The following is a 26,512-nucleotide window of genomic DNA, read 5'->3' as shown; positions in this document are numbered from 1 at the left end:
AGAAGAATGAAATTTGCAAGTGACCAAAAGAACAATGGAAGGTACATTTATTATCCTAGTGAACAGGCTTCAGCATATTACCAGGAACAATTCACATGCAAGGAGTGATGTAACAGATGTCATCAGGCACATTTATATTCAGAAAAGGAGGTAGACTGGTCATGTAGTTAGAATGAGGAACAACACAGAGATAGCCTGAGTTCAATGAGGTTATTCATGAAGTAATGAGAGAACCAGAGATAGGTTTAGGCACATATTAGGAAGATTCTAGGTTGGAAGTTCATGGAAAGACATAGATAGAAGTCATATGGCATGGGAAGGCCTGGAGAAATTAGGGTAGAATAGTGGATGGAGTACTGATAATATGTTCCCATCAAGTTTTGAACGTGTAGTAAACAGTGAAGTAGAGGGGCCACACAAGGCTAACAAAACCCAGAAAGACATTTCCTACCAAATAGTTGTTTGAACTGTGATTAAACACATGCAAATTTGTTGAGGTTAACTGGAGTATTTAAAACAGTTCAGACATTAAATGGCTAAAGATTTTTCCTGAATCTTAGCTGCCATCATTGTTAAATATGTATACATTTTAAGTAGATTACCAAGTTGGCAGCACTACTGTTTCCCCAGGCTATAACTAGAATCTGAAAGGGGATAACTTTTGATCAAAGATCACTGCCTGAATTTGTATCGGGGGATGAAATTGGATACAGTCTGACATCTGATTTATCCATCAGAAAAATGACTGACCTGCTGAGCCATGCCTCTCTCTCTTATGATTTCTCAACTTGAAAGCATTCTGTCTTCCTTTATATAACCTGAATGACTTAGGTGAAGATATATAGAATTTGGCATCTTGATTTACTGGAAAGGGGTAAGGAATGTAATGTCATAGATGTGTTACTGTTGATTAGTCTACATAAATTAATAAGAACCTCATGGGGTGTTGATAGGAAGTAGCTTTTGCATTGCAAAACCTTAAATCAAATTTCAGATCCAATCTGCTTTTGGAACCATTCATTTGTCTGATGACTTATCAGTAAATTAAATATTTATGGAGTACTAAGCGGAATAGGGAGTCTGGGATCCAAAGATGTAAAAGGTGTGTATAATGACCAGAGGTGGGGAACCTGTGGCCTTGAGACCACACGTGGCCCTCTGGAATGGTCCTTAAGCATGGCCCGTTGCTGAATCCAAATTTCACAGAACAAATCCCCTTAATAAAAGGATCTGTTCTGTAAAACTTGGGCTCGGTCAAAAGACTGCGCCCAAGGACCTATGAGGCCACGTATGGCCTCTAGACTGCAAGCTCCTCACCCCTGGTATAATCTTTCATTTGGAAAGACAAGTCTTTTATGTGTAAAAACCAATAAGATAAGAAAGTGCAATAAATGCTCAAGGAGTAGTATAGCAAATAGCTTTAGTAGCTAATATTTATACAGGGATTTCTATATATTCTTAGTTGATATTTGAAAGAAATCCTTTTAGGTATAAAGTATAGGCATCCTTTTCATCCTTACTGTACAGATAAGAGAACAAAGGTTCAGAGATTTTAAGCATTAAATGATAGTCCTATGATTGAGACCTGTGTCTTTCTACTCATTTTTGGGATGACTTGAGTGACCTGTGTCTTTCTACTCATTTTTGGGGTGACTTGAGTCATTCCAAATTTTGTGTTCTTAGGGGCAGCGAGGTGGCACAGTGGATAAAGTTCTGGCCTTGGAGTCAGGAGGATGTGAGTTCTAATCCAGTCTCAGACACATGACACTTATTAGCTGTGTGACCCTGGGCAAATCACTTAACCCTGATTGCCTCACCAAAAAAGCAAAAAAAAAAACAAAACAAACAAAACAAAAGCAAATTTAGTGTTCTTTCCAGTACACTAATCTGCCTTTCAGGTACTATAGAAGAAAAAAGATTCCTAGGGGACTAGGTTGGTGACAGAAGTCTTGACAGGGAAGGTAACGTTTGGTCTGAGCCTTAAAGGGCACATGAGATTAAGAAAGCTGGGTGAAAGAACATTACAGATGGAAGGTATGCTAGGCAAAGCTGTAGAAAAGGGAAAACATAACCAGTTCAAAGAAGTGAGTAAACCATTATGGCTAAGGCAAAAAGTTTTATTCAGGGGATTAGTGGAAAATAAAATACATAAAAGTTGGTTGGGGCTATATTTGATAGTGGGCCTTATCAGTAACAGAGAACTATGAATGTATGAATGAATGCATGATGCCTTTATTAAGTGCTTACAATGTGCAAAGCACTGTGCTAAGTTCCAGGGAAATAAATAGAAAAGTAAGAATGTCCCTGTTCTCAAGCTGCTCACATTCTAATGGGGAAGATTGCATGTGCAAGTCAGAGTGAAAGGTCCCATGGTCCTTGGGATACAGCAGCAAAGCAGATGGTAATGATGGCTCTTCTCTGGCATCATTTCAGTGGATAATATCATTTCACTGTTAAGGTTAATCAGTTTCTGATACTGAACCATTTGATAGTGCCAAGGGCTTTGGTGGCAAGAGCTTTCTTTTCTGGCTCTTCAGTAACTGTGACTAATACCTTGTAGGGGCAGTTATTGGCTTGTATCTCCTTAAGGACTTCTTCCCAGAATGATATCTGCAGACACTGGCAGCACTGCCATTCCCCAGGATCTTGGATTCAGAGTCCCTGGGCTGTCTGTCTCAGGGTCTGAAGGGAGATGATGGTCAGGGAGGAAGTGGTTTGATGTGCTTGGCACCTACTGCCTCCTTCCTCTCTCTCCGGGCTTTGCCAGGCCAGCTTGACTCCGTTGGTTGGTAGTTGATGAGAATAGCTGGCTCCTTCTCGGCAGCAGTTCATTCATCCAGCCTGTGAGGACTGGGCTGGAAGCAGGGCTGGTGGTCTGATGGCGGTAGGGTGCTGCCACTTTCAGGGTTCCTGTGCTTATCAGCTTATTGCTAGCATTTGGTCAACAATTGCTGCAGTTGATAAGGAAGCTGGGCCCTTTCTCCAAAACGATCACTTATCCCAGTGATGGCTGTGAGGGCTTGAGCTGGGAGCAGTTCTGCTGGTTGGGAGATTCGGCTATTCCCAGGGCTCTTGGGTTCAGGGTTTGGGTCTGTTTCTAGCAGAGTCCATAGAGAGATAGTGATCAAGTGTGATGGTGGATTTGTCTGGCACCTACTTTCTATTTCTCCCTTAGGGCTCCTTTTGCTGAAGCATTTAGAAGTGGCATCAAATGCTTGGTGGCCTTCAGCCACTGTATTTAAACTTGTACTGAACTGTATGGCTTTTCAAATTCCCCTACCCCGAACTTCAGCCTACTCTTAAGACCAAATGTGAACTCTAGCTCAATGCAGCCTTCTGTCCAACTGGGATGATCTCATTGTGGCTCCTTCCTTTCTTACAAATCTGAGTCCAGGACTCTTAGATTGTTCTTAACGTGATAAGAGTTGACTACATAAAACTAATCCAGGTTTGTGGGATCCCACAGAGTGAGGATGTACTGGTGCAAAAATGGATTATGTAGTAGCAAGTTTTTGAAGCACTTGGTTTAGCTGCTCTACTGGCAATGGGAAAAAACATTGAAGGCTTTTGATATATTCTTATTCAAATGAATTTATAGGCAAATATCAAGAGACTTCGAATGTAGAGGGTAGGCATGTTTGAGCGATTTAGTACTACTACTCTCTTCTCCCTGCCCGCTTCTGACTCTGTGGTTCCCTAGATATATAGGATCCCAAATAGTTTCTGCCATTGGGTAGTTTAGGAAAGAATATGACATAGGACCCATAGGAAAATATCCAAGTTTGTGTGTGTGTGTGTGTGTGTGTGTGTGTGTGTGTGTGTGTGTGTGTGTGAGAGAGAGAGAGAGAGAGAGAGGAGAGAGAGAGAATATGAGTATATTATGTGTATATGTGCATACTTATATGGTAGAAAGCATTCAAAAGCATTCAGTTATAACCTATTAAAGCTTAAAACTATACTAGGATTTTTGGGACATCTTGTATGTAACCTTAGCTTGTAATCCAAGTGGAACTTTTGGTAAGTGTACCTAATTCACATATCTTGTGATTTGAAGATTATATGATAGTAGAGATTGTTATATAAAGTGCTCTAAGGTTTTCAAAAAGCTTTTTGTACATTAACTCAACCCGTTACCCTGAATGGTGGTTTCTATGTAAGAACAGATTATGACCATTAGGCCTCTGTTTTCTGTTGTGTTCCTTTGTTTCTTTTTTTTTTTTGTCCCACGAACTGGATGATAATTAAGTATGAAATTCCAGTTCCATTGATGTCACAAGGTAATTATGAGATTGATTGATTGTATATTATGTATTGGCGTTAATGGGAATTGCCATCTAATTACCATTGTTTCAAGTGGAGGTTCCAGGTAGTTACTGTGTGACTCACAGCCCAATTTAATATTTAAATGCAGGGATGTTTCTTGAATTAGTCTTTGCTTGCTGTTTCCTTTGCGTTTAAAATAAGAAGTTAGATTTTTAGCTGTAAACATGCAATTATGCCAATGCCTATCCCCTTTATTATTAGTAATACATAAAGAGTAGAAGTATGTATATAAAAGATCTCCCTGACTCCTCTCTCTCCCTTTCCTTCTCTCTCTTTTTCCCTTTCTTTCCTTTTGTAGGATGCAGCGCATGAAACAATTCCAATTATGATGGTGGGAAATAAGGCAGATCTTTGTGAAGCAGCTTTGGCCCAGGGACAGCAATGTGTACCAAAACATTTTGGAGAAAAACTGGCCATGGTAAGATCAACAATGAATACAGATTACAAGAGATCTTCAATCTAGATGCAAAAGCATAGATTATCTTACCCATTTCGGTCATGGTTAAGCACACGATGGCCTAAGCACACTGAATACAACTGAGAGTGCCCAGAGTGTCAACAAAATGTTGAATTCAGTATGTACATACGTACGTGGATGTCATTTCAAGCTGTTATGGATCCACACTGCTGTGCTCTGAGTCAGATTTCCAATCTTTCTTGGTAACCTTCTTTCTGTTTTGCTCACTCAGGGCAGAACTCTGGTCTCTTCTACATAAAACAGTTTTGAATCAGTTCTCTCAACTGACTCATTAGAATGTAAAATCATTGTGAGTAGGGATTGTTTGATTTTTTTTTTTTTACGCACAGTGCCTGGCGCATGGTACTTGCTTAGTTAAATGCTTGTTTATTGACTTTGGTATCTTTTAGGCTACTAAATCATAGGGCCATAAGCGGGAGGTGACCTTAGGATGTTACTTAATTCATTTTTACAAATGAGGAGCTGGAGAACCCTGAGTTAGCTCCTGACCAATAAGCGGAATAGACACGCAGCACCCTAGACGTTCGTTATGGCAGAAATGATTTTAGTAATTCAGATTACATGATAACACAGAAACAAACAGTATTCAGCAACATTTGTTGTTTTCTCATTTAGTTGAGTCTGACTCTTTGTGATCCCATTTGGGTTTTCTTGGCAAAGACACTAGAGTGGTTTGCCATTTCCTCCTCCAGCTCATTTTACAGATGAGGAAACTGAGGCAAACAGAGTTAAGTGACTTGCCCAGGGTCACACAGCTATTAAATATCTGAGGGCAGATTTGAACTCAGGAAGATGAATCTTCAGGATTGGTACTGTACCTCCTAGCTGCCCTCGAAGAACAAAAGCAGAAGGTAAAGAAAGACAGATTGTATAGGGGAAGAGAGTGTAGCATCTTGACTGAAGCCTATCAAAGAAAATAATTCAAGGGAGCAAAAATGTGGAACCCTAGCCCTTTCTTTCTTTAACCCTCCTGAGTATCACTGAATAGTAATCTACAAGCATTTATTAAGAACCTACTGTGTGCCATGCATTGGGGATGCAAATATGGAGAAGGAAGCAAGCCTATGACAGTCAATTACTTGCCAGCAGCAATTTCCCAGTGGTTACTTACCTACCTAGTATGAGACTTTGTTGCTGGGGCAGAGCACCCCTAGTGGAAAAGTCCAACATGGAGTCCTTCTTTGGAGTTGTGATTCTGCGACTTACTAGTCATGTGACTTTGGGCAAGACAACTCACTTTTTATGAGCTTCATTCAGCTGCCTCACCTATAAAATGATCCTTCTGATAACTGTCTCAGAGGGGTTGTGGTGAGAAAAGTACTTCATAAACTGTGAGGTTTAGAGAAATATCAGCATTTGGGGGAAAAGAGAAAACAAAAAAAAAAGGAGAAACACAAAAGAGAACAAAAAAAAAAGAGAACACAAACACAGGTCATTGTCTTCTGCCCAAATTTACATGGCAAGTATGTAGTTTGCTGGTGAATTAGAAATGTTGAGTGTGTCCCAAAAGTCTTAGTGCAGTTTTAGTTGTTAATAGATTGAAATGGCACCAAACTTTGGGATACCCTGTTTTAAGCACCAGTTATGTTCAAGACCCTTTGCTAGGTGCTGGAGATACGAAATCAGAACAACAACAAAAAAAGGGTCTCTGCATTTAAGGAGCTTGCAATCTGCTGAAAAGTAACCAAATGCTGTATATGAGAAGTCTAATTGGGATAAGGGTATTGCCAAATGGGAAGCTGAAATAAGAGGCTTCATGCAAAGAGAAAACAACTGACTTGGGCTTTAAAGAATGCCTAGGAATTCAACAACAATATATCAATAATATCAACCACATCAATAATTACAGCCAGCACTCTGTAAAGTACTTTCATGCATGTTATCTCATTTGATTTGATTCTTATAGCAACCCCATGAACCAGCTATTCTTATCCCCATTTTACAGATGATAAGATGGAGACTGAGAGAAATTAAATGACTTACCCAAGGTCACACAGTAATTATTTGAGTAAATGGATCTTCATGATCCTGAGCCTAGTGTTTTATCCACTGCTCAAGTTGAAAAAATGTTTTAGGAAGAGCAGATAGAAACAGTCCAAAGCAAAGAGGGCCTGAAGGACAGTTATATGAGATAAGACTGGAAAGAAAAAGTGAAGTGGTATAGGTTTGTGGAAGACCCTGAATACTAAGAAAAGGAATTTAAGCTTTACTTGGTAGGCAGAAGGGAATCAGTGAACAAATGCAATGGAGATGCCATGACCTGTGCTTAAGAGAGCATGATGTGATCTTGAGCTTCCGGAATGAAGAGGTGAGAACTCTACTCTGTCCCAGTCAGACCTCATCCAGAGTATCACATTCAGTTCTAGCCACCACAGCTTAAGGACATTGGTAAGGTGGAGAGAGAGTGTTTAGAGAAAGGTTAACAGACTAGTGAAGGACTTGGAGTTCATGAGTCCTGGTTGAAGGATTTCATGGTATTTAACCAGAAAATAAGACTCAGGTATTTGACCTGCTTTATTATAGAGAAGCACTGGGAAAGATACATTTAGAGGCATTATGCCTTGGCCTTAGGGAACGAAGAACACAAACATGGGTCACTGTCATACCCTTTATAATGTTGTCTTTGGCTCCAGAGATGGGAACAATCCATAGAAATTGCTGAGGCAAATTGAGGCTTGACGTTGTATCTAAAAACAAAAAACAAATACCGAACCTTCTTAACAATTAAAGCTATTCTAATCAACCAGCAAGGACTTATTAAGAGCCTAGTATGTGCTTGGTACCATGCTAGACCATGGGATATAAAAGTGCAATGAATTGCTTTCAGAAGTGCTGGGTTCTCCCTCCTTGGATGTCTGCATATAGAGATTTGATGGTCAATGTCACTTCTGTTATTTATTGTGGGCTTTCCTTCTGTGCTTAGATCAGTCTCTTCGAATTCCCAGATTCTATGAAAGAGCACTTAACACGGTGCCTGGCACATAGTAGGTGCTTATAAATATTTATTGATTGATTATTTTTGAAAGGTTCTGCCACTGATATTAAGGATGGATTGCTGGGGAGAGAGGATGGGGAGAGGGATAAGTGTGTTGAAGCTACTTCAGTTGTTCAGGTGAGGGACCATAATAGGGTGCTGTGGGAGTTAAGAAGAGGAGATGGATGCAGGAGATGTGAAAGTAAATTGGGAGAACTTACTAGCTGATGGGGTATATGGCATGACGGTGAGGAAAAGAGTCTGAGGTAACTCTGAGGTTTCAAAGATGAGAATCCTGGGAATGATAATTTTAAAGCCCAAGAAAAGATCACCAAATTTTTTCTTCTTATAGAACATCCTCCACCTCCTTAATAATAATAATAATAATAATAATAATAATAATAATAATGATAGTAATTACATAACTTTGATGTTTGCAAAACACTTTTGATTCTTAACAACTCTTTGAGACAGTTGCAATTATCTTCGTTTTACAGATGAAGAAAACTGAGGCCAAGAAAAGTTAAATAACTTTTCTACGGTCACATAGCTAATAAGTTTTTAAGTTTGGATTTGAACTCAGGTCTTCTCCTTCTGGCACTTAATTCCAACACTCAGACCATATAACTGTATCTGTAATCCATATAACCCTGGTATTCCTCCCTTGTGCATTCAAAGTCTTTGAAAATCTTTAGCAAATTATAGTCATCCCTTAAAAAATGAAACAAGAAATTTATGGGCAGGTATTCAGATCAAGTTAGTTACTCTAAGGATTTATTTGATTAAAATGCTGAAATTCCTAGAAAAGCCTGGCCTTCTGTGTAACTGTTGAATGTGTTTCTTCTCCCCAGACCTATGGTGCCTTATTCTGTGAAACAAGTGCTAAAGAAGGCTCTAATGTTGTGGAAGCTGTTCTTCATCTGGCTCGGTAAAACCATCTACCATGTTTTTGAAAAACAAGGGTTCCATTGATTTTGTTTTTAGATGTTTTTAGGTCATACTTCCTGACCTGAATCATCCATTATAACATCAGTTACAAAACACTCTCCTCTACTGATTGCAGGAAGGGAGTAAATAAACATGTTCTTCATGAGAATAGGTTGCTTTAGAAAATACCTTCAGTGCCAAACAAAACAGGTGCATTAGAGGTGCAGTTGACATTTCTTTAAAATGTCACTGTAAAGCTAATTGTTGACTTCTGTGACTCATTTCCAGGAACCTGATTTTGAATACAACAGTCCATTATGAGTTACAGCCACCCATTATGACATTTTCCAATGTTCAAAAAAAATTATTTAGAGCAATTTTCAGAGAACATTCTAGCTAGGGGGAGGGAGAGAAGCCCTTAGAAGTTGTTTCTTCCAACTTTCTTGTTCCTCATTTTACCAACGAGAAAACTAAAACCCAGAGAAATGGTTTGCCCAAGGACACACAGATCATTTTTTGGCCAGTTGGGACTAGAATGACTAGAATGTCTGTCTCCTAGATCCCAGCCTGGTGCACTTTTTGTTACCCCACGCTTTGTCCTACTGATATGGCAATTTGAAAATACTTTGTCAAAGCTATTTCTGAGTAATTATTAATCTGTGGAAATGATATTAATTTTGATCTTTGTTGTGGTAAGTATCAGTGCTAAATTTAATAGATTTGAGTGTAAGCATTTTAATTCTTCTGAAAAATCTGAGCAGATAAGATTATCCGTTAGTCTTAATACTTTTACCCGTATCAGATTTCTTAGTTTGGGGGAGGTGTCCCTTAATGGAGAGAATCCTTACAGAAGAGAAATCTGATCTGTGAGCAACTCTCAAGAATTCAAATATTTGAAAATTAAAATGTAGAGGACAAAAATGAAATCAAGGCTATTGTTTTTAAATGGTAGACTTACCAAGATATAATTTCAGTAGTGAAGATGCTTTGTAGGTTTTCAGAGACATTATCTTTTCTTTGATGAAAAACCTCTTCTGCTGATGATATATTCACAATTTGAACAAGTTAACGTATTTTAAACTGGTGCTTTACCGTAAGGAACCACTTAATCCTAACTATTCACTGTTTAAAATGCTGGTCACAGACCTCTAAAGATCCATGGAAGGGACCTTTTACATCACTTTGTACAATTCCTGTATTTTAGAAATAAGAAAACTGAGGCCTAGAGGGATTAGGATTTGGATCTGTTCTCTACATAGAACTGATGAGCCTTGAGAACTGATTAGGTCTATGGGGCAAGTGTGAAAAGCCAAAGATGAATTCTAGGTTGTGAACCCTGGTGATTGGAAGGATGGGAATAGCCTACCAGAAATGGAGATATTTGAGATCAATCAATCAACAAAGACCTGTTAAGTGTCTACTATGTGCCAGATCTAGGGCAGCTAGGTGGCACAGTGGATAGAGGTGCTAGGCTTGGAGTCAGGAAGATATGAGTTCAAATCCAGCGTCAGACATTTATTAGCTGTATAACCCTAAGTAAGTCACTTAACTCTGTTTACCTCAATTTCCTCATCTGTAAAATGGGCTGTAGAAGGAAATGACAAACCAGTCCAGTATCCTTGCCAAGAAAATCCCAAATGGACTCATGAAGAGTTGAATGTGACTATCTGAACAGTAATTACGAAAACATGTGCCAGGTGTATATATGTATGGAAAATTATATATCGTGTACTTGTTATGTGCCAGACACTGGACTATGCACTTGGGATACACACCTAGGGAAGTAAGCTCAGGGATCTTCCCCCTTTAGAATGGAGTATGTGTGAATTGGCAAGGTTTGGAAAAGTGAAATGGAGGCTTGTTTCCAGTCCAGTTAGGATGAAAAAGCTCACCTCTCAGAAACCAGGGCACCAGGGACAGAGTCCAGGTTTCCTTGGGAGAGGGCATATTAAGTGCTGGAAATACAAAGACAAGACAAAACAGTTCTTGCCCTGTAGGAGCATTCCAATGGGAGAGACAATATATAGACGTGGAAGTAGAATATGTGCAAAATAAATACAAAGTAATTTGGGAAATATGGATACTGTAGTGAGTTTTAGGGAAAAGTTAAATTCTATTATCAGTATCTTTGATTTGAAGTATTGATGGGACAGCCTACTGGAGATGTCTAGCTGACAATTTTTTGATGCAGAATTAAAATTCAGGAGAGACATTAGGGCCTATTAGGTAAGTGTAGAATCCCTGCTTGGAGATAATTGAATCCATGTTGGTAGAATGAGATAACCAAGGGAAACAGAGAGAGAAAAGCAAAAACCTTTGGAGAATATGGTTATCAAACAGGGGGTGGATGATGAACCAGTAAGACTGAAAAAAATGAATGTTTGACAGATAGGAGAGCTGGAAGGGAGAAGTGTCACAGAAGGCAGAGGTAGAGAGGAGTGTATAAACAGAAGGGGCTTGTCAACAACATAAAAAATTTGGAAAAGTCAAAGAATATGAAGAGTAAAGAAAAAAAGCCATTGGTTTTTAGCAGTTGAGAATATTGGTCATGTTTGAGAAAGTAGTCTTGGGCAAGGGATGGAGTCAGAAGCCTGTTTGCAAGGGCTTGAGAAGTAGATGTGGAAGCAGAATGCATAATGATTATTTCTAGAAATTTAAAAATGAAAGGGAAGCGTTGCTGGAATTTTGGGGGTTCTTACTTGCTACTGCTCGAATAAGCCTAGGATAATGAAATACAGACAGGTAAACTGCAGTCTGTTTATTCACTCAAAAGCATGTTGCACACCATCAGTAGGTGATGGATGTGTGTGTGATAGCAGATGAATTCCACACATAATACAATGTATACATATATAACATATATATATGCATATATGTATATATAAACATATACATAGGTGTATTGATTATAAACATATACATATGTTCTCTCCAGAGATTAAAAAGAGAAGATAGAGACAGTGTGTTTCTTACAAGACAGTTTTGCCATGAGCAAGTATAGCACACAGAGGGGAAAAGGTACTCATTATAACAAAGGAGGATGCTTAAATTGTTACAAGGGAAAATATTTGTCCTTGTTAGCACAGGCGTTTACACCAGATTAAAGAAAACAATATCTTCTTTATTAGTCAATAAGCATTTGTTGTTTAGGGGTATATAGGGTGTTTAGGGAGGACCAGTACCTCAGGTGAGATGACAGTATGTAGTTGAACTGGTTAACCACAAGATTAAGGTTACAGGGAGGAAAATGAAGAACAGGAATGATTTTCTGAGAGGGGAATTGGACTAGAGATTGTGGTGAAGATAATAGGTTTAGGAAAACTGAGAAAAAGGGAAAGATGAAAGAATAGGAGATGATTATCAAAGTGGGGAATTTGAAAGTTTAAGGACATGTTAGTGGAAAATTATGGGTGATGAGTAGAATTAAGGTATGATTGCCTTGTCGATGGATGAGATGGAATGTAGAGATGGAGGTTAAAGGTGATGAACCTTGAGACTAAGGTGTTCAAGGGAGGACCTACATGTCTATCCAAACCTCCAAATAAGAGAATTGGGGTTGGGGAAGAGAAGAAAGCTGTAAGCCAGGTACTGAATAATGCACTGATCAGCCATGATTCTAGAGGATGTATGATAAAACATCCAATTTACGTTCTGATAGAAAGGTGATGGATTCAGGGTGTAGAATGAGATGTATGCATTTTGAACTCAGAATAAGGGAATTCATTTTGCTTGCCTATGTATTCTTATTACAAAGAATTCATTTTTCCTTTTTCCCAAATGGGGTGAGAGTTTAGAGGGAGAGAAAATAGATTTTCTTAATTAGAAATCAATATAAAAAGTAAACTCCCTGAGAAAGGAAGAGGGAGTGACCTGAAGGCTAATCGATTATATCAACAAGAATCTGTACAAGGTGATAGAGATGTATGGAATGAACCTTTGAAAGAAGAGGGAACCGTTAGTAGTCAGTCAATCAATATTTGCTAAGGGCCTGTTATGTGTCAGACACTGTTCTAAGCACTGGGGATGCAAAGAAATTCAAAAGGCAGTCACCCTTTGAGAAATTCACAGTATTTTGGGGGGAGACAGCATGAAAACAACTATGTAATAAGCTATATGCAGAATAAATAAGAAATTATCCATAGAAGGATGGAACTAAAATTAAAGAGGCTCTTAAACTAAAATTAAAGTTTCCTGTAAAAGGTGAGGTTTTAGCTTGGATTGAAGGGAGCCAGGAGGTAGCAATGAGGAGGAAGAGCGTTCCAGGCATGGGGTCAGCTAGTGAAAATGCTTGAAGTCAGAAGATGGAGGGTCTTTTTTGAGGAACAACAGCAAGGAGACCAGGATAGGAGCAAAGGGAGAGAGTCTGAAAGTAACAATGGGGAACGGAGATAATGTAGATTCTTCCTCCTAAATCACTGGATGATGAAGGAAGAGCTGAAAAAGAAAGGAGGACTTGAAAGAAGTCACAGCCAGCAGTGACTGGAGAGGGTGTCCTAGCCATTTCATGTTTTCCTGAGAGTCAGGTTTCCATTAATGTAAAGACAGTGAAAGAGTGAGATGAAGTGAGAAGCTTGGAAAATAGAAGGGGGCTAGGTTATGAAGGGCTTCAAATGCCCGAGCATTTATATGTGCTCCTGGAGGACATAGGAAGTCATTTGAATTTGCTGAGTGGGGGAGTGACATGATGAGACTGCAAAATCACTTCCGATACTGAATGGAGAACGGATTGCTCATCTATGGTGTTATGCACTTTGAGGCACAAGTGTACAACGTAGTGAAAGGAGTATTAGACTATGGGAGTCTGTAGAGATCCCAGTTCCAGTTCCATCATTGTCACTGAGTGACCTTGGGCACTTTGTGGAATTTTGATTCCTCAACTGTAACATGAATGGATTGGTCTGAATGACCTCTAAGGTCATGTCAGTTATTAGCAATTAAATATTTACTGTATACCACCAAAAAAAAAATCTGTGATTCTAATTTATCCTGGAGCTACTCTTTAGGGGAAAGACATATTATTTCTAGTCATTTTGATCCCATTGTGCTTTGAGAGTCTAAAAGAAAGTAAGTTTACTTCAGGGCTATGCTTAATTAATAGATTACTGTTCCCAGAGTGCTTTATTGTGTGACAGAATTAAAGACGAGAGAAGAACTGGACTTATGAACTCTCAGGTGAGGAAACCGTCTTAGAGAATTGCCCAGAACACTGAGAGATTAAGTAACTTTCCCTGGACCACACAGCTAATATCTGTCAGAGGCAATATGTAAATGCTTTATATATCTACTTTTGTTGATGTCTTTATATAATATTTCAGATACTCAGTAGTTAAGAGTATCAGTGATTTTGTTGTTTCTGCTAAAGTAGATTGCAGTCTTTCTGTGCTTTAGTAGACATGAGTTAGTTGCCTTGGACAAAAACCAATAACAAGAAAAAAAAATAACTAAGTTATTGGATTTAAATTTTTTTTATTATTTTGTTGGAGTTGTGACCAGCTCTCTGCCAATCATATTATTTGAACTTAGACTATATCTTTCACAAGTTTGATATAGGATCTGCCAGAGTTTGTAATTCCTTGGCATAGTCTTTGGGAACAAATTGTCACTTCCAAGTCAAAATGGTATATCAGAGTAGGACTTTAATGGGGAATGCAGTAGAGATCATTGAATAAGTCAATACAGTAACGAGCAAAATTTTACTCTGGCATCCTGCTAAAGGTAAGTGCCTTCCAAAGTGCCCTAGTCACAGCCAGAGCTCAGAATTTATTTCTTTGATTATACCATGAAGTTAGAAGAAGTTGATTCCTTCTTGGCTATCTACTAATAGATTTAGCATGTTTGATCAGTTCTAGCAATGACTGTTTTTACAGCTTGGAAACTAGCTTATATTTATTACTTTAAAACACCTGGCATGCAAAGATATTTTGATAACTAGCATATCACAAGACATATTTTATTTCCATCATTTTATGGCCAGATGACATTGACAACAAAAATTCTTAGGCGGCTCCAGGAGTCAGAAAACTTACTTGTGATTCATGTACTAGTGCTTTTTTTTACCTCCTTCATGTTCTGTTGATTTAAGGTCCCTAGGTCTGAGATGTTCTGGTTGTATGATAAAACAAGTTTATGTGGATTCTTTTGTTGGGATGAGGTGGAAGAGCAAAAAGACGTTCTGTAAAAGTAACCATTGACATTGGGCATGATTCCACTAGAGAACCTTTGCCCAAAATATGTGTTTGTCAAAATAACTAGACCTAAAGAGTCAGGTGCTATAAAGTAGAGATAAAATGTGGATTTTAAGGTGACTTACAGTTTTTCAGATGGTTACTATTCATAATTTATGTCAAATAAGCTCTTATTTTATAGACCACCAAGTGAATCATCCAGATAACTTTCAACTCCACAGCCATGGAATGTACTAGTCTAATTCTCACAAGATGTTTCATGAAATTTACTCTAGAATCTCTTTAATATTGACAGCTTGGAGCATTTGAGATTTTGAATTTGTTTTGCAAGAAACTCCATGAATGACTAGTTAAAGCTGTAATTTATTCTACTATATTTGTTCTTGGAAACATCATATTCTAAGAATTAGAATCTCCAAGAAATAGTATTTCCTTAGTTGGCTGGTAGGACCTTTTCCTTAATGATTAACCCATTTACAGGCAAATTTGTTATTACCAGAATACTATTGAAATTTGAATGTGGAGAATTCTAGGACATTCTAGGACAATTCTAGTGTTCAAATCCTACATATTTGCATATTTGTATAGGCAAAATTTCCAAAATGTGGGCCTTGCTTTTTATAATTAGATGTGTTCTTTTAAGGGTTCTGTGCAAATAAAAATTTTAATTTTAAATATTGAATAATTTTAAATATAGTAACAGAGCTTATAAAGAATTATTTTATAAAGTATATTCTTATAATCTGATTTAGCTATTTTTGTAAGTTTGAATTTTTAAAAAATCAAGTGTTTTTAAAATGAAGCATGACTTTATTTAATTGGATTGAGGAAAATAAAGCCAAGATCACATATCTGTGTATGTTGTATTTTTAGAATAAATTTGAACCAGTGACCTTCAATTTTTATAGTGTTTATTACATTCAGAGTTCTGTTTTGGATACCAGAGAGAAGTATGATGATCTCTGACCTTCTCAGATCTCTGTCTTTTAAGAAGCATTCACTGGATTGTACCCTCTTAAAGCTGTTGTCCCATAGTCCTCCCCTCGCCCCTTTTTTTTCTTCAGCTAGATTCCAAGAAAAAGTATGTATTTGTTGCTTTTACTTTCTCGCCTCACTTTGTAACATCTTGAAGTCTCGTGTCTGTTCCTGTGCTGGACTGAATTTACTCTTTCTAAGGCCATTAATGATCTCGTTATAGCTACATCCAGTGGATTTTTCTCAGTCTTAACTTTTCATGATGACTCTGAAGTATTTGACATGGTTAACCATACCCTCTTGTGGATACTATCTTTTGTTGTTGGGTCGTTTTTCCATTGTGTCTGACTGTGACTTCATTTGGGGTTTTCTTGGCAAAGATACTGGAGTGGTTTGCCATTTCCTTCTCTAGCCTGTTCCTAAATGGTTTTACTTTTTTAAAATCATATCGTACTCAAGTCTACCCCAGTTTTTTTTTCATGAACTACCCAATTACTAATGACAGTTTTAGACATACGTTTCTTTCTATAAAAGGTAAACATTCTGTCCTTATTGAGTCCCTTTTAGTTAGTCTTTGGTATGTAACTTATATTTCTCTTGGTTCTTATCTATCAAATCTTCTTTTAAGTTCAGTTTTTTTTTTTAAACAAAATCCTGAAAGTCTGACAATTCATTAAATTTTTTTTCTCATTCAGGATTATGCTTAACTTTGTGGGGTATGATATTTTTGGCCACAACCCCTGTTCTTTTGCTCTTCAATATATAGTGCTCCAAGACCTGCAGTCTTTTAGTGTCACTGCTGCTAGATCTTGTGTAATTCTAATGGTTACATATTTAAACTATTTTTTTCTTGTTGCTCATAATATTTTATCCTTGAGCTGGCTAAGATATTCCTATAGGTTTTCCTTGTAGAATCTTTTTCAGGTAGTGATTGGTGAATTTTTTCTACTACTTTTCCCCTCTTGTTCTAATGCTTCAGGACAATTTTCTTTAATTATTTCTTGTGTTATTTTATCAAGATTCTTTTTTTGATCATAGCTTTCAGGTAGTCCAATTATTCTTATGTTTTCTATTCTTAATCTGTTCTCCATATCTGTTGTTTTTCTTATGTTTCATGTTCTCTTCTACCTTTTTTTTCTATTCTTTATATTTTGTTTTATTATTTCTTGGTCTTTTATAACTTTGCTGGCTTCCTCGTTCCCAATTCTAATTTTCAAGGAGTTGTTTTCTTCCTTAATATTCTGGATTTCCTTTTCTCATTGGTTGACTTTCTTTTTATAATGTTCTTGTTCTTCTTGGATTGTTATTATTTAAATTGTTTCCCTCAGTTTCTCTCACTTGATTTTAAAGTCTTTTTTAAAGTTCTTCTATGAAATTCTTTTTGGGCAGGTGACCATCTGATGTTACTCTTTGGGGTAGGAGAGGCTTTTTTTTGCTTGAATTATCCTCCTCTGAAGAGAAACCCCAGTCTTTTCTATTCCTATAGTAACTTTCTGTGGTTGAATTCTTTCCCCTTTGCCTGCTCATTTTTTTTTTTAAACTTATAGCAGCTTATTTTTTGTAATCACCTCTAGTCCTGGGATATGGGGGATGGTGTCTCTGGCCTCAGATCCTCCTTCAATTTTTCCCTGTGGCCTGGAACCAAAACCAAGAACTCTGCCATCCTGTAAGTGCCCACAGTCAGTGCTGCCCCTACCCCATTGCTTTTGTACTCACTGGGCATGAACTGGTTCCTTCTTGCCCAGGGCTGTGTCTGGGTAGCTGAGCTGAGCCTGGTGTGTGTCCCTTATCAGCAGAGGCTCCCTTAATCTTCCCTGGCTCAGATACCAGACTCCAGATACTGTCCTGGAAGTGAAAGTTCCTTTGCAGAGACCAAGGTTACCTCCCAACCCAGCTAGCCCCAGGGCTTGCCACCTGCTATTTCAAACAAAACAGCCTGGATGTGTTTACTCTACACTGGGACTAAACCTTGGTCCTGGGAATTTTCCTCTGATCTTCTGTGATTGCCCTAGGAAGACCACTGTTCTGTCCCAACTCTTGTTTATCTTTAGTGCTCTACGTTTGTCCTGAGGCATTATTTTATATTTGTGGGGGAAATCTGGAGAGCTTGGAATTTTCTTGACCTACTCCACTATCTTCCCAGAATCTTCCCTCTATAAACTCTAAGTATACTATTGGAATGTGAACTGTTATTTTTAGTTAGAGGGGACACTTAGAGCAAATTTAAGAAATTTGAGTAATATTGAAAGAATAAGTGAAATGAGTGGCAAAGGGGGTTAGGAATACCAGAAAGCTACAGTATATTTTTTTCAGATATTACCTTCATTATCTACATGACCTATGAGAAGTAATTTCCTTTCTTTGTACTTTATTTTTCTCATCTGTAAAATAAAGGCATCTAATAAAAGGAACACACTGAAGTCAGTAGCTAAAGAGAGCTTTGTGGATTATCCATTAATTTAACTTATCTATAGTTTTCTAACCTCCATTACTATCACTAATCAGGACATCTGCGGTTAGGGCTAATACTCTATAACTATTAATTGAGGCTACTCCTAAACGCTTCATAACAATCTGGAATTGTGGGAAAATACATTTAATATAAACATAAAACTAGTGTACAATGTATGTATGTATATATGCATATACACATATGTATATACTTATGGATATAGACACAGCGTACATTTGTATGTACACATATACGTGTATACACATATTTATATGCTTATGGGTATAGACACAATGTATATATGTACATACTTGTGTGTATATGTGTATATGTCTGTATATGTACACACATGTAGTATGTATGCTCTGACTTTTTTCTTCAGAGGCAGGCAGGCTACATCTCTCTCTCAGCTTTCTAGGGTACACTGATGGATTGGGATGTCTCTTTTTTCTACCACCATCAGCTCAAGTCCTCACTGGCTAGCTTTCCTCCTTTCTCTTCCCCCTTTGTTGGACCTAGTTAATATCACTCTGGTTCAATTTCACATCTAACATCTGGTAGTTTTTACAAAGGGGTATTTACTTTAGCTGTATAGTGAGATTAAACTATAGACACTTCCCTAATACCTTGAGGGGCATGCTCTCCTTTGTACCATCTTGCTTTTTGGAGGAGGGAATTGGCTCAAAGTTTAACTCAGTTTCTACATATCATTAGACCCACCAATTTCAAATCACAGTGTAGCACGACTGCAGGGTGATTCTTCCTCTCACTTTCCACGGGCCTGGGGTCCCAGTGATCACTCTTTGCTCCTTGAGGCATTAGTGCTGCACAGTACTGATACGTGTTGTGAACCAATATGAACCCTGGTATGCTGAGGGACCCTCTGAAGCTTTTAAACTCACATGGTCTCAGAAACTCCACTCCCTTAATCTAGAATGGAAAAGAAGAAACTCAAAGGTCAAGGTCTAAGGCCCTTTCACTGAGCCATCTGGCCTCAGGGGAAGAAGGCTCCAAGACCTTTTCCTTTACCAGTACTGTCTCTCACTGGACATAATGAGCAAAAGAATCAATGAGATTCCCCCAAGAGCAAATGAGGCAAGAAAGGAAGTAGCTGATACTGACAAACACTTTGAATGCCTCCCTTAGCTAATCAAAGAACCACCTGTTTCAGCACAGGGTTAAAATGATCCAGAATCAGTTACAGAGTGTTTCCCATGCTTCACAGTCTCTCCAGGACACTTGCCTTACACATCATCACAGTCCTCCTGAAAGAAGGCTTCTTAGCCTCTCCATGTGGAGCGATACCATCCCAAGTGTTCTGTACAGGCACCAGGTGGACATTGTGTATGTATGCAAATAGACACATATGTATTAGCACAATTTTCCATTTTTCTTTACATTGTACATACACAAACATATGTACACATAGATATCTTCCGCAAAGCACAATTTATTCTTTACATGTGTCTGTAAATATCTATATCTATATATCGATACACTATCACTGTCTATATATATAGTTTATATGAGCCATATGGACACATACCTTTATATTCTTTATGTGTGCATGCATATAAAGAAAAAATTAAAACCCATTTTGTATTATGATAGTTCTCTTTATATAAAGCAGTTTTTCAGTATATAAGAGTATTTGTCTTATACCATATTTGTGTGAGGTAAATCATGTGCAAATATACACATATTTCATAAATGTACATATAAGTGTATATATACATATACATACACATCTGTGTATATGTGATTGGCATATAGGGACTATTTCTCTTATAGAGAAATTTTGGAAGGTGAAAGTTAGCATATCGTATCTACGAGTTATGTAGTGCTTATGAAAAAATGTAAAAGAAACAGAAAATTACAGATAAACTTACCTTAGCTGTGGATACTAGATTATCATTGCTGCTGTTATTTATTTATACTGCTATGTAAATAAAAGTGAATTCTGTTAACCTAGGATTTCTGTGATTTTTTTTTATTTAAGGGAAGTGAGAAAAAGAGCTGATGATGACGACAGTAAATCAATTACCAACTTGACTGGGACAGGCGCAAAAAAGTCAGCACAGATGAACTGCTGTAATGGATAAATCAGAACCTTTTGGACCTAAGAAATCTTATTTTTCAACATCGTTATTATCATGAGTAATGGCATGGCATATACCAGTGACTGCTAGAATGTGGATAGTTATATAGCATGGGTCGTCTATACCACGGTTTATTTCATCTCATTGTGGAGCCTCTATTCAATCTCCCCTTCTTTTCCATGTGATTATGGGAGTTCATAAATAGGGGTTTTTTATTTGGTTTTTTGTTTTGTTTTTTGGCCATCGGAGACATTTTGTTCAAGTTCCAATAAAATTTTACTGATAAACTGATTTTCAGAAACTCTAAGTAACCTTCCTCTCATATCAGAACTAGCAAAGAAGCTCTTATTTAAAGATTTATGTGATAAGTTACTTTTCCATTACCTCCAAAAATATTTATTTGACACATGTAAATAGTTGGTGTAGTGGAAATAACCCTGGTCTGGGATCAGAGTTATAATCCTGCCAATACCCTTAAGCCACCTAGCTGTTACTTAATGTGTTGGTGCCTCAGTTTCCTCATGTATTTTAAAAAATGAGAGTGTTGGCCTAAATAATCTTTGAAGTCCCAGCCAGCTCTATGTGCCTGTGACTTCATGGTTTGAAGTTCAGAATGATTTATCATGCCTATATCCTTTAGGAAGAATATAGCTTCTAGCCATGAACTCATTATTTTGATACAGCAAGAGTATTATTTCTCTCACTGTTAAAAATAAAGAGAAGTATTTATTAAAAGTTAAAAGTGATTGATATATTATGTCTCAGGCCATGCTATTAATTGAAAAATCAATCTTTTTTAAAAAAAAGTAATGGATTTTTTTTAAAAGAGAAAACATTTTGATTCATGGGAACTATTTCTGTAGAGGAAGAAAAAATTATCTTGCTATACTAGAATATACTATGTGTAGTAAGTTAAAACCTTAGATTTTAATAGAAAATATTCCAAATTACAAACAAACAAAAAAAAAGGTATGATTTGCTAGACATATCACTCTGTACTTTTTTTTTAATTGAAATAAGAGTTTTTTAGAAAAAAAATTTTGTATTGGTAGAGAATATACTATGTGTAGTAAGTTAAAACCTTAGATTTTAATAGAAAATATTCCAAATTACAAACAAACAAAAAAAAAGGTATGATTTGCTAGACATATCACTCTGTACTTTTTTTTTAATTGAAATAAGAGTTTTTTAGAAAAAAATTTTGTATTGGTAGATTGAACTTGTACTATGTTTATTAAAAACTTTCAATAGTTTCATAAGAATCTTTCATAAAAACTTAAGTATTTTAATTTATTATTATTTGCATTAACCATATTAAATACAACAGATATTTAAAGATACTATCTATATTTTTTCAGGTTTTTAAAATTGGTTCGTAACGGCACATCTTAGTTTAAAATATAGAGAGGAGGTTATAAAAAATCTTTCTGGCATTATAAATATATATATAAATTATAAATAGTCATTCTCATTCCCACTCCAGACAACCATTAAGAGCACCTGTCCTCTCTTTAGAAATGAATATGGCCTTCTGGTTTCTTTGGTGTCTGTGAGATAAAATAGGACAACTCTCAATATGGTAGCCAAGGTGTTTGTGTGGTAGACAAAATGCATCCCATCTTATGGTAAATGAGGTTGAGTGAGATAATTTCAGGATTTTTTAAATAATTTATTTGAAAAATCCTCACATATATGAGACATGGCTATCTATAGGTTTAACTAGGAAAAAAGGAAACTAACATTTCAGTTACTTGCTACATAGAGCTGAACCATTGATTCACCAGAGGGAATCTTACTCAACTTGACCTAAGGTTCAAGTTCAAGGTTTGTTGATGAAATTAACAGAAAACTGTTATCAGTAACAAGAAATTTAGTATGCTAACTAAAAGAAAAGTTCATAATAAGCTCTGATTTAACTCTGAGGCAGCACAAGATTGTGTTTTTTATTTTTAATTTTAGTGTACTCTTTAAGATTTAGTTCTCGGGGTAGCTAAGTGGCGTAGTGGGTAGAGCACTGGCCCTGAAGTCGGGAGGCCCTGAGTTCAAATCTGGCCTCAGACCAAACACTTGACACTTACTAGCTGTGTGACCCTGGGCAAGTCATTTAACCCCAATTGCCTAAAAAATTTAAAAAAAATTATAAAAAAAGATTTAGTTCTTAAAAGGTGAGTCTACTTTTGAAAATGGTGCACCAGCATAAAAACGAATTTTTGGTCAAATAAAATGTCTTGTCTGTGCCATATTGTCCTTAATTTATGTATAAATGTATTAGTTCTTTTTGATTTTTTAATTTTCAGTGGCCTAGTGAAGCAAAGATGTTGCTGCTATGCTTTGGCCCCCTAATGTTATGACTTACTTGTCTCTGACAGTGTTGAACTACTGATGGAATGCGACTGATATAAATATCATGCGTTAGGACTTTTGTATATCTATTGGGATGTTCATCATACCTGAAAGCTATGTAATGTAGTACACCTCATTTTATGGCGCCTATTTATTTCCAAGGGAATGTGTCTTCATACTTGTCTGATAGTCTGTAAATAAGATTATGTATATTAGAAAGAAGTATTATTTTGTTCCATTGTTGTTTGTAAAGTCAGCTAACTCATTCATTATTAGCCAAAATAAAATATGGCTGCAGGGCTAAATGAAGAACTTGATTTAAGTGTGGAGTTAGTGAAATTTTTTAATGATGTAATCAGAATGTGAAACTTAACATCTAAAGGTTAATTTTGTTGAAACAAGACAAACCTACCCCTATCTCCACTAAGATGGAAATCAGTATCAGGATGTAGATTTGACCAGAAATAGATGAACTTAACAAAATTGTTTTTACATCTGAAGACATATTTGTTTATTGCTTTAAAATCAGATAGAAGATTGCACTTAATCAATTCATTCTTATTTCTTTAGTTCTCTTTGCAAGCACATACCTGGCTCTATTTATTTCACATTGATGTTATACTATATCCTTTCTTAAAATCATGAATTCTGGCAATTTGAGTGGTATATTAATTTCATTCCGGAAAATGTCTTTAATGAGACATTTTTCAGTCATAACTTTTAGCGCCATTTTCCCCCAAAATGCATTTTTCTACTGTTTTGATAATTTAATACTTAATGTGATTTGTATAAACCCACATTCCACAGCCTTACTACTGAAAATAAAGTTTGAAATAAAAGATTTATTTTCATATTTGTATAGCATTCATATTTAGTAATGAGTTTATTTTATATGTGTGTACATATGTATATAAGAAATTTCCTCTGTATTAAGTAGGCCTTAGAGTATGGAATAATCATTTTGTGCTTTTGATTTCTATGGTCCATATTTTCAGAGCCTGGACTGAATTTCATTCATTTTTATTTTTCTTCAAACCATTAATAATTATGATGTAAAATATACTTTTTATAGCATTTCTTATCTCTGGGGAGCCACAGATATGCTGTAGGTATTGCAAATTCAATAAAGCGTGCTTTAATTGGCCTTTCGAATGTTTCCCCCTGCTTGGCCCCCAGCTATATGAATGCCCTTTTAATTCTAGGATGAGCCCTATATGAAAACATCTCCTAAGTGCACTTTGAAAGCAGTGTTCTTTGCTTTTAGCCAAACTGTAGGAGGAGAGATCCCTCGTCAGTATTGATCCCTGGGTTCAAATAACCTGCTTAAACAGACTGTCTGTCAACAAGTATAACATACGCATCAATTTTGTGGGCGATTACCACTATGAAGGCCTGGTTACTTTGATCAAGGCCCTTGTGCCTCAACTTTTAGAAGTGATTTAGTCCAACCGTCCACTCTATAAAGACAGTTCTCTCCGGAGGCAGGGTCATAAATAACAACAGACTGCTAGGAGTGGACAGTCACCACCTGAAGAATATACTGGAGCGTGGGGCATTGTGGAAAGGAGCTGGAGGCCCAGAAGAGATAGACTGGTTATATTTTGAGAACAAAGGATGATCGATGGATCACCTCTGTGTACCGCTGGTATCTATGAGACATCAGGTTGAGATGGAACCTATTGGGATGTGTATGATTATCCTTTTTTTCATATGGGATATGAATGATGATCATGTAGTATGCAAAGGCATGGATGCATTGTTGAAGGGAGAGCATGCATTGGTGGAATGACAGATCCATGAATTCAGTGAAGAATCATGGCCTCTCACAAGTTGTCTTCTTTTATCTAGGCTAAACTTCTCTAGTTCTTCAACCAATGTCCATTGTTTAATGTTTTCAAGTTTCCTCCTCTGTACAGTGTATTCCCTCTGGATTGTTAGAGTTATCCTAAAATGGAATCCATTGTTCAACATAGTGCTCTACATAAAATCTAATTAGAACAGCATACAACAGTATTTTAATTTTATCTTATTCTTGAGGGGGTGTGTATGTGTATTCGTGTTTGGACCTGATTTCATCAGTAGACAGAGTTTATAGATAGAATCCAGCCTTATATACTTGCTAGCTGTGTGACTCTGGGCAAGTCACTTAAACATGTTTGTCTCAGTTTCCTCATCTGTAAAATGAACTGGAGAAGGAAATGGTGAACCACTCCAGTATCTTTGCCAAGAAAACCCCAAGTGGAGTCACAAAGAGTTGGACACAATTGAAACAACTGAACAACAACTGTGGGACACTGAGAAGTTAAAATACTTGCCCAGGGTCCCCCAAATAGTATGTGTCAATGGTGTGACTTACACAAGTGTCCCTGCCCCCTCCGAGGCTACATCTTTATCCATGATGTCTCTTCGTGTCTCATTTTGGATGTTACACTACTATTAACATAGTCTAGGATCATGTTAGTGCATTTAGCTTCTGAAGTTGTTGACTCATGTTGAATTGGGAGTTAACGAAAATGCTTATGTGCTTTCCCCTATGAACTATTGCATACCTACATAATCTACTTTTTTTTTTTAATCATTGAGTAGAAGTTTACATCTATTCCTGTTAAATCTATGTTTAAGCTCATCTGCAGCATCTTTTTAGATTCATCTTTTGGCATCCAGTTTAGTAACCATCCCTTTTAACTTTGCTTCCTCTGCAAATTTGGTAACACACAGATAATAAGAATTGCATTGAGAATCACCACCACTTGCATTATCTTTAAAAAGACAAGGAAATGTATATACAATAAAGCTAGTTAACTACATCAGGCAGGGAACAGGACAGCAGGTTTAAATTTAATGATTAATTAGGGCTAAGCCATTTAGGCTTATAGTTACAAAAATTCAATAGTATGAAAAGAGTTTTAAACAACAACATTAGAAAACTCCACAAGGTAAGAATATTTTTTACCTGTGAACATGGACCACTGAACATACAATGGTCCCTTTCTAGGACAGTAATGTAACACTAGGTCCCTGCTGAGAATGAGGTTATGGAAAGTGAGGGTATCATTCCCCTACCTTTTTCCTTTGAAAATCTAGAAAAGAGTACTTGCACAGGATATCCCAGGATGGGATTTAAAAAAAAACATTTCTACGTAACACATTTTGGTAATTTTTACTTATGTTTTCAGTTGATTGCTTCATTTCCCCTGAGACCAAATTGAAACAAAGGGCAATTGTTAGTGGACTTCCATTTCATTTCTCAATAAAAAAAAAATAGAAATTGGAGTTTAACATCTCCCTAAACATACTAGTTTGTAAATTCTTTAACAGGAGGGAGTCAGATATAAACAACTTAAGCTATTATAGGTAAATATTCTCCCCCAATACTGTATTTACTGTACTTGGTGCTTTTCTCCTCCTTTTCATCAAGTTGGTATGAGAAATGTCCATTGGTTGGGATGGCCCCCATTGCTCTCTCTCGGCATAATTTGTCACCAGGGTGTTAGAGGGGACTCAGCAGTGGACTTGGAATCATGAAAGCAGGGTTTGAATCTTGGCTTTGATATTTACCAGCTTTGTTACCATGGAAAGTCAAATTCCTTTCCTGTTTCCTCTTCTGTAAAGTGGGGATAATAATAATTACACTACACATGTGATGTGGTTGTTGAAGAGAAGCATTTTGTGACTGCTAAAACTATATGTATATACATTTTGCATAATGAACAATAAAGTCTCTGGCACAGGCATGAGGAAGTGCTATTGCAAAAT

General features: G+C 36.9%; 1 protein-coding gene across 1 annotated transcript in view; it reads left to right on the top strand.

Annotated features, from left to right (window-relative positions):
• Nucleotides 1–23,620, top strand: part of RASEF (RAS and EF-hand domain containing) — a 107,299-nt gene extending 83,679 nt beyond the window's left edge. The window contains exons 15-17 of the mRNA XM_020966961.2: nucleotides 4,622–4,741; nucleotides 8,627–8,703; nucleotides 20,314–23,620. Coding sequence (XP_020822620.1) covers nucleotides 4,622–4,741; nucleotides 8,627–8,703; nucleotides 20,314–20,416 — 300 coding nt within the window. The 3' untranslated portion in view covers nucleotides 20,417–23,620. The remainder of the gene's footprint in view (nucleotides 1–4,621; nucleotides 4,742–8,626; nucleotides 8,704–20,313) is intronic.
• Nucleotides 23,621–26,512: the final 2,892 nt, after the last annotated feature.

Source organism: Phascolarctos cinereus, unplaced genomic scaffold (assembly GCF_003287225.1).
Source record: "Phascolarctos cinereus isolate Bilbo 61053 unplaced genomic scaffold, phaCin_HiC Scaffold_4;HRSCAF=312, whole genome shotgun sequence".
In the NCBI taxonomy this organism is placed as follows: Eukaryota; Metazoa; Chordata; class Mammalia; order Diprotodontia; family Phascolarctidae; genus Phascolarctos; species Phascolarctos cinereus.
The sequence above is the reverse complement of the archived record's forward strand: the minus strand, read 5'-3'. Positions and strand labels throughout refer to the sequence as shown.